The sequence below is a fragment of the Syzygium oleosum genome, unplaced genomic scaffold, assembly GCF_021117445.2.
Source record: "Syzygium oleosum isolate NSW1041296 unplaced genomic scaffold, Sole_v2.1 Sole_v2.42, whole genome shotgun sequence".
Classification (NCBI taxonomy): Eukaryota; Viridiplantae; Streptophyta; class Magnoliopsida; order Myrtales; family Myrtaceae; genus Syzygium; species Syzygium oleosum.
This window is the reverse complement of record NW_026607526.1, coordinates 2,121,174-2,130,461: the sequence shown is the minus strand read 5'-3', so window position 1 is coordinate 2,130,461 and position 9,288 is coordinate 2,121,174. Positions and strand designations below refer to the sequence as shown.

Genomic DNA, 9,288 nt, shown 5'->3' with positions numbered 1-9,288 from the left:
CTATAAATCTTCATCAAGCAGTGACAATAAAGGTGGGCCCAAGCTGCATAATAACAGTGGTCCTACAATGCATGCCTTTGTCGTCAAATAGGAGCAATTCCCCGCGCCCAATCCTTTGTATTAGTAGGATCTTGTCTTGATACGCTAAAACCCAGTTGGTTCGATGTTGCTGGTTGCAACCATAAGATATTTCACATCTTGGGTAACATGTACAGGAATTTGTTAATGTTGGATTCATTTTGGTTGTGAAGTAAACTATCCTCTCTCAATTGACAACCAAATCAATTCTCCTAGTATTCAAATTAGCAGGACAAGGAATACAATATGAACACCCTAGGAGCCAAGCGTTCCCAATCCATAATAAAGACTCAAATGCTTACAATCCTATTAAATAAAGGTTCTCCACTGTTTCATCATATTTTTCAATCACAAAATAATTAGAAGAACAATATCTAATGGGGAAACGATGGGATAAGCTTACGAACAAGCTCGAACAGCACACACTGATAGTACGAGTTTAGGCAAAGAAAAAGAACTACCCCAAGGAATGCCACCACATATGATCCTACAAAACTCCACAAGAAGGCTTCTCTATAAGAGTCATCCTCCCTGGTATGATTAAAAGGTGGTTGTGTCCCCTGTTCCTGATCGGAGTCATCACAGCTGGTTAATGGTGCTCCACAAAGAATAGGGTTACCTTCATAACTTGCTTCACCAAAAGTTCCAAATTGATTTTTTCGATCTGGTATCTTGCCTGACAAGTTGTTGTGAGCCACACTAAAATCTGACAGCATGTAAAGCTCTATTAGTTGTGGAGGGATGGGACCGGTTAAGTTGTTGAAGGACAGGTCCAAGCTCTCTATGTTCTTTAACTTGGAAAATGTTTCCGGGACCGTTCCCTTCAAATGATTGTGTGACAAGTTCAATGCTCGAAGTTCACTTAAGTAGCCGACCTTTGCAGGAATAAAGCCAGTCAAATTGTTCTGCGAGAGATCCATTCCCGACATGAGTTTTAGAATGTTGCCCTTATAAGATTCCAACCTACTCTTTGTCATGAAGTGTACTTCTTCGAATCTCTCTGTATAAGCAGATATGTAATCATACGAATAATATAAACCGAATCTGCCATTATAGTCTAAGACACCGTAATGCATATGAAGGAACGAGGTAGCAAATGCCTCCGTAGATAACACAGCCTTTCCAAATGTCAAATCTTTCAAACAAGAAGGAATTGTTCCAGAAAGATTATTATTGGAAAGATCCAATATGCTCATATTTTTCAACAGACATAGATCCAGAGGGATTGAACCTTCAAAATTGTTTCCTCGTAGTAGAAGAAACTTCAAGTTCCGAAGTGAACCGATCCAGCTGGGGACCTCACCTGACAATGCATTATATCTCAGATCCAGCGTGACAATCGATGAAGCTCCTGACAGAAACTCAGGAAAAGGCCCAACAAGCGTGTCATTTGCTAAATGCAAGAACCTCGTAACTGTAACATTGACACAAGGGGGTATATTTGGCCCAAGGTTGTTACTTGAAAGGTCTAAAAGATTGAGATACCATAAGTTGCATAAGCTCAACGGTAAAGGACCTCCCAATAAATTACTTGACAGTATAAGCACTCTCAAGTATTGAATATCTTCAATCCAATTGGGAAGTGTTCCAGTTAGGGAATTATTACTTACATCTAAAACTTGCAAGAAGGAGATATTTAATATACTAGGCGATATGTCCCCTGTAAAACGATTGCCGTCCAAATACAAAAATTTCAAGCCTGTCAAGTTAGAATACCTCGGTAGCATTTGGCCTTGCAAATTGTTGCCTGACAGTTTCAATACCACAAGTTGCGAACAATTTTTAGCCAATGTCTCTGGTATTTCTCCTGTGAAGCCATTATTCGACAAGTCCAATGTGGACAACGAGTGCATATTGCCCATTGAGGAAGGGATTCCACCTTTCAAATTGTTGTTTGACAGATTCAAATAGCCAATGTTCGGGAGGATAGAACCAATATGAGATGGAAGCTCTCCTTCAATAAAATTAGCAGACACATCGAAACTCCATAAGCTGAAAAGATTCAAATTGGAAGGCAGATAAAATGAACCTGACAGATTGTTGCCTCTGAGTACGAACTGTTCTAGATTTACATTGTTGTCCAATAGCCAATTTGGAAAATTTCCTGTCATTCCATTGTGGCTGAGTTGAACATGTGTCAATTCATGCTGTTCTTTCAGAAAGCTGGGAATTACGCCACTTGCGTCTTTGTTGAGCACACAGTTTGATAAACTAAACACCTTAAGTTGAAATGAAGGAAACCAAGTGGGCTCTTCTGTATTTACTACCAAACTATTATGGTTGTCCATGAGGAGGAATTCCTCAAGGTTATAATTATTAGCCAAGGAAGCAAGTGAAAGTGAGCCTTCAAATACATTTCCAGATAACGCAATATATTCAAGTGACTTGAGATTATAGAGGAGAGACGAAGGAATGGCCCCACTAAAATTGTTATAACGAACATCAAGCGCATGGAGTGTGGTCATATTGCTGAAGCATGAAGGAAGAGGACCCCAAAATCCATTAGCACGGATATCCAACTCTTCAAGGTTCCTCAATCCACACAAGCCTGTTGAAATGGACACTGCAACTATGAGTATCGTCACTAAATTGTACTTTGTAAGATTAAAACACTCAAGTTCATGGTTTGTATCGAGAATGGAGGATAGAAAGAGCGTGCAATCTAATATCCAAAAATACAAACAGAAAAAATTGGTAAGATGGAGCTTTGGAGTGGAGTCGCATCACCACGATGCTTCATTTCCACTATTCTTCACATTAAATTAATTACTTCCGGAGTTTGACAAATTTTGAATTGGATTGGAAATGAACTCTAAAGTTGATACGATTCATAAAATTTATGGGTTAATTGCATGGGCAACCTCTAAACCTTGGCTCCATTTTCGTTATAGTTTCTGATTTTTTTTTTCCAATTTAATTTTGTACTTTTCAAAAACAATGCAATGGGATCCTCCATTTAGTGCAGCGCGAGATCACTGTGATCTTTTGGCTGACATGCTTGCCAAGTCGGCAGTGGAGGCCCCCCAAACATCATTTGGACTCGCGACTCACCACCGCAACCCGCCGCCCCCCACCACCATCCACATTATCGTCCCAGTTTGCTGTCCATCACTGCCACCTCGCTTCTTGTCCATTCCACCCTCCGGGCCTTAGATTTGAGACGCGTGACCTCAATTTTGAGCATCACGGCCTCAAAATTGAGGACACACTTTAGATCTTAGGTCGTCGTAGTTCACACTAAAGGTCGTGCAGGGTCTTCTGGCGGTGGTAATGGCGACCGAGCTTCGTGGTGTGATGATGGACATGAGCGCCGTAGTGGGCGGAGGCAGCAATAGACATTGGTGCAAAAGATGCCGAGGTTTTTTAAGGCCGAATGAGTTTTTAATATTGTAATTATTTATTCTATTCTATACATTGTTTATCCTAATGGAAAAAAACATTTTTCAAATTAATTAATTTATCCATTATTAGAAATGCTTTCTTTGATTGATTTTATGCATCTTAGTTTACTGGTACGAATTTTCAGTTTCTTATATAATTTTCATGGCCTAGTTGAATTTATTAACACTTGCAATCCCTGAAGTTTGACCACCACTGTGGTTTAATATGTAAATTGTAAGGAATTTTTGGATTTTGATTCCCGATTAACTTTTGCATTTAATTTTATTATGATTCCTGCACAACATTTGAACCCCTCTGGTATATTGTTATTTTGACTAATTTTTATCTTCTAAGCAATTACTCCTTGCATCTGTTATGTTATCACACTATTCTTCAGATTGGCCAATAAAAAAGATTCACAAATGCAAAAGCATGGAGCCTAAACATCAATATTTAAAGATCAGGGATTAAATTGAAAATGACCAAAATTCTTAGGATCACTGACATCATGATCCCACAATAAAGACATTGAGCATGACATGGGTTTATTTTTGGCTTCCATAGACATTTAACTAAATCCTTCCCACTTCAAGCATAAGGCAAACAACTATATGATATCATTTACTTAGATGCAAGTCGTTGGCGCTAAGTTATTTGAAGAAAATGTGTGGCCAAAATAAGATCAAGTGGACGTCAAATATAATGCAGTCATGCCTTCTATGTTCAAGGTAATCTTATCTTATTTTCTCTTAAGAAGGTGAATGAAAGCACTTTCAGAGAAGTACCTTCCAATAACTTCAAAGCATTCAGTCCACAATAACTGATGTCTAAGGCCTTAAGAGATGTTATCCTCGCAATGTCCACGAGGGCATCATTCACCAAATTGTTACTAAAAAGATCCAATGCCTCCAGATTCACACCTGTGATTGACAAAGGTTCTCAAAATCGAACTTTATATATCAAGGCATGGTCTTCTATTTTACATGTACCTTCAACCTGATTGGAAGATAAATTTTGGGCCTCCACTGAAGTTTGCTTGTACAGTGAGGGGACTCGTTGTAGATAATTGTCAGATAGATCTAGCCTCTTCAATTTTCTCAGGTGTAGCGTTCCCTTTAAATCTGGTTAAGAAAAGACTCATGCACATCCAATAGTTAATTAATTCTCTGTAGATATCAGATGTCTAACTACCTTAAATTTATCGATAATAACTATATGCTCATGACGAGGAGAATTGGTTTATAAGCAAAAACCAATTGGTTTGACATATTCGAGCATAAAAAAGGTCTCTATCACATGAATTTGTAAACCAATTTAATAAACAAGTAACTTATACTCTTAACAATGTTGATCATACGTAGTTAACTAACACTAGTAGAGCTGAGAAAATGTACCCTCATTTTATTGTTTGGATACTAGAAAAAGGAATGATCTAGAGAGTAAAGAAAAGAAATGATGCATTATCACTTTATTGTACTTTTATATATATAATTATGTATTTACAATTTGAAATGCATCGAAGGTATATTTGGGAAAGAAAAATGATGTATGATAAAAGTATTGGTCCCCCTTAGTCCCTCCAAATCCTTTTATATGGGGGATTTAAAAGACACATGACTATGCATAATTCCTCCTAATATTTTCTACTCTTTCTTTTCCTGTCCCTTTCTTTCCCTCTATCCAAACACTACACTACCTTTAAGGTCCTTTCTCTTCCCTCTAAATTAATCCCCTCTATCAATCTACTTTTCCTGATTTTCAATTTTAATTTTTTGCAAACCTTATCACTCTCGCAATTTGACTTTTAATTACCATGAAACGCTCAAAACATTTCCAAACATGTAAATATTAATACGTAGAATAATATATAGTTCTCTCATAATCTGATGGAACTTGATTTTCTTTTTTCTTATATTGAATCTTGAGAGAAAGTCACAAATAAAAGTATTAAGTTGATTTTAGTCCACTTCCAAACAAGTGCCCTTCAAGTCAACTTTGTTAGGGTGCAAAATGCAAACAAGTCAGACTCTTTATGATGGCAGAAAAGTCGGCATTTGGTAAATCATTGCCTACTGAGCTGATTCTATTTTCGCTCTTCGTACCTATCCTGATTGTGGAGATGAGTCTCCTAATTATTTTATGATATGTGCAATCTACTACTTTAAGAATTGCATCATTTGTGCAATCATGTGTTTGTCATTAATTCACTTAATCCACTTTGTTGTTTGAAGCACCCACGTATGACATTTTTACATTATCCAGAAACGGTAAGTAAACGATTACATAGAGACATAATTGAAAAAAGACAAAAGGAACAAATAGCTGAGAGAGAGATATTCACCCAAGAGAGAATTCCCACTTAAATCCAACACTTGAAGTTCCTCCAGGGGAAGGAATAGAGACGCGTCAATAACCAGCCTAGGCAATTCCCCAAATTGCTCTCCAAATTCATTTGGGCGTGTCCAGTTCAGATATAGTCCACTCACTCGTGAAATGGTGTTATCGCAGTCCACGTGTTCCCAGCCGCAACAGTCACCGTTGCCATCGCGCCACGACGGAAGAGAAGACCCATTTGGGTGGTTGAAGGCGGCCTTAATCATGAGCAGTGCATTCCTCTCTTCTTCCAAGCACCCCTTGCTTCTTCCACTTCCCATCAATACCAACAGCACCCAAGTCCACATACACAATAACAGACACTCCATGTTTATAATGGTGTTTTGTGCGTTTATCTGTTTCTTCTGCTTCACCATGTGCAAACTTGCGAGGGTCATCTACTTCATTTATACATGCGGAGTCTTTCCATTTTGAGTGATTATTACGGTTGGGCCAACTGCACCATAAAAACCATCGGCAAACTCAAAGTCTACTGCGGCCAATTCCACGGAACACGTAATTATCGCCGTTGACTTGACCCAGAACTTCTCCAAAAGAGAGATGAAAATTATAAGATGAATGTTATAAATTGATTAAAAAAATGATTATAAGCAGATCGACAAAAAATAAGCCACTAGTGATTTCACCAAAGTTATGAAGGAAATATGCGTTCCCCAAGTATCATTTCTAAAAAACGAGAGATAAATAACAAAAAATCGATGTTATTAATTTTTAGTATAAGTGTTGTTTTGTCAAGAGATATCACATAAACTGGTATTTTTTTGGACTCATTGAAGAAAAAACAAGACAACTTCGTTTAATTTGATAACATGATCAAAACAATAATGATCAACGTTCAGTATATCTTATATTTAACTTGAAGTATCAATGAATGTAAAATTGATTAACTGTCAATAATTTAGAATAATATAGAAAACATAGTCTTAAGCTCTTATGATGCACGGATATCTTGTTAGTGTTATAAGAATCCACAACAGAAGCAGACCGATTCGGGTTGTTTAAGGCAGATTTAAACAACTTCCACTTGAGCTTTCACTTCCCTCCAACATCGACACGTTCCAAGTCCCCACGCACATGTTCAGTGCAGATGGAGGACGCTTAATTTTCTGCCGGGGACATCTTCAAGTCAAAGATGCGACACATCTTATCCTCCCACGCGGTCATTAAAGCTTGTCATGACCCAGAAATTTTCCAAGGAAAAGTATGCAAACCATTCTTTAAGTTAGTTGACAATTGAGGACATGAAAATGATAGAGAAGAAGGCAGGCACCATAGCTGATTCAATCATCGCGACATAAAACCAATCAAGTTTTTCATGGAAATTGAATGTTCAATGATAATGATGGACTGTAGGAGCGTATGCGGAAATTTATTTAGTTTATTGTGTGGACATGCACTCAATAGATGTGATCAGTTATATTGTGTGCTTCCTATATTGAATCACTTGATTTATTAGTCAGAAGGCATTGATTTTATATCTTCCTGGTCCATGTGCAAAAGGTTTTGGAAATCTATTCTACAAATAGGAATAAGTGCACTAGAAAGTGTAATCGAGTTCCTAAACTTTCAAAAAATACAATTAAATTTTAAAATTTGTTAAATTGATGCAATCAAATCTTTCAATTAACCCCATCCAATTTAACTAACGAAAAATGCCGACATGACCTTTGTTCTATTACTTTCTTAAGACAAATGGTATCGATATGGCTTCCACCAAGTGCTACATAAAAAAACTAGAAAATTTAAAAGAAAGAAGGATAACAAGATTTAAAATAAAAATAGGATAAAAGGAAAAAGGATAAGAATTGAAAAAATAAAAAGATAAGAATTTAAGGGGGGTAAAAAGGCAAAACCTTGTCGCTCGAGTTTCGTGGAGCTCGGCCATAACTGCCAACTCTCGGGCTTCTTCAAGCTTTTGGCCATGGCTACTTGAGTTTCGTCCAGCTTGCAACCATTGCCGCTTCAGCTTCTAGGCTTCTTCAAGTTGGCGGCCATGACCATTGGAGTTTCGTTGAGCTCGCAGCCATGGCTGCTCGAGATTCGTCAACCTCAGCCATGTCCACTCAAGCTTCTTCGAGCTCCTAGCCATGGGCCATAGCTGCTTGAGTTTTGTCAAGCTCAACCATAAGCACTCCGGGTTTCAAGGTTTTTCAAGCTCGTGGTCATGGCCAATCGAGCTACGTCGAGCTTCACCATGGCCGTGAAAGCTTCATCAAGCTTTCAGCCATGGCCGTGAAGAGCTTCGTCGAGCTTGACCGTGGAGATAAATTTTTTAGCTAAGCTGAAGATGAAAGACTTAGTGTTAATTTCTACTTACTTTAACCAAAAAAAAAAAAAAAAAAGACTTAGTGTTGATTCTAAGTTGGTTCAATTTTTTTGTAAGGCACGAAGGAACCGATAAAGCTCTTTCCGGGCTACAAACGTAATTCCTCGTATTTCCTCCAATTTTCAGAAAAAAGAAAAAGAAAAATGATATTATTGCCTTTGAGTGCTTTCACCGCTTCACGTGTTTGATTGAAGCACGCTCGATTATTACCAGAATCGCAAGTTCTTTTTTTCTTTTTTGAATGATCAAAATCGAGAAGCTGTGAATTTAATTTCTGCTCTCTCTTCTTCTTGTTGTTGTTCTTCTTTTTGTCGATTCAAAACGAATTAAATTTAACCATCATTTTCATTTATTTATGCTAAATTTTATTACGACAAGTCTTTAAGAGAGTTTTCTTTTTTATTTCATTCAATCGGCTTATTATGTGAATATAAAAGATAACTGGCAAGAAAGTGGTGATATGCACAATAAAAGTAAACTATTTATAGATATTTGATTTTTTTTAAAAGTTTTTGAGGTTCAATTTTTTTGGAATTTTTCTTGACAATTAATCCATAAATTTGCTTGACTACTAGAAAAAGAACTAGGTTTTCTAGAAAATTCTCTCTTCAAGAAAGCTAATACGTACAACGGTAAAATTCAAAAAGAAAAAAATAGTGCTTTAAATATGCATGGCAATACCCACTTAAAATTTTTAGAAAAAAGAAGACATGTTATAATTTAATTGAAGATGACCGAATCCTATGTAGAACTAGAAAAAAAAAAAAAGAGAAGGAAAGTGAATAAGTTTATGGTCCACCATTTTAAATTTTAGATAAATGATTAGGGGCAATTGTGCCATTTTTTACCGAATGAGGTGGTTTTGGCATATAGGGGATTGAAAGGACATGATACATCCATAATAACTTTTTCTTGACATTATCAGTACCACTACTACGAAGCATTTATCTCTTGAGACAGCACAATAAAATAAATGTCTATAGGTTAAAAGTGGAGTTAATCCTATAAATACAATCTCTAAAGCTAGGCGAGAGCCCTGTGACATTCTTAAATTGAGGAACGCACTGACATCATTTTCTGTGTATTTAGTCATTATGAATTTTATGTTA

General features: G+C 37.0%; 1 protein-coding gene across 1 annotated transcript; it reads right to left on the bottom strand.

Annotated features, from left to right (window-relative positions):
• Positions 1-331: 331 nt before the first annotated feature.
• LOC130136128 (receptor-like protein 15) lies at positions 332-6,230 on the bottom strand. Its single transcript, XM_056306204.1, has 3 exons — positions 5,801-6,230; positions 4,449-4,580; positions 332-2,626 (listed from the first exon to the last, which is right to left on the bottom strand). The coding sequence occupies exons 1-3, from the start codon at positions 6,228-6,230 to the stop codon at positions 453-455; spliced, it is 2,736 nt and encodes a 911-aa protein (XP_056162179.1). The 3' UTR covers positions 332-452.
• Between the last annotated feature and the right edge of the window lie 3,058 nt (positions 6,231-9,288).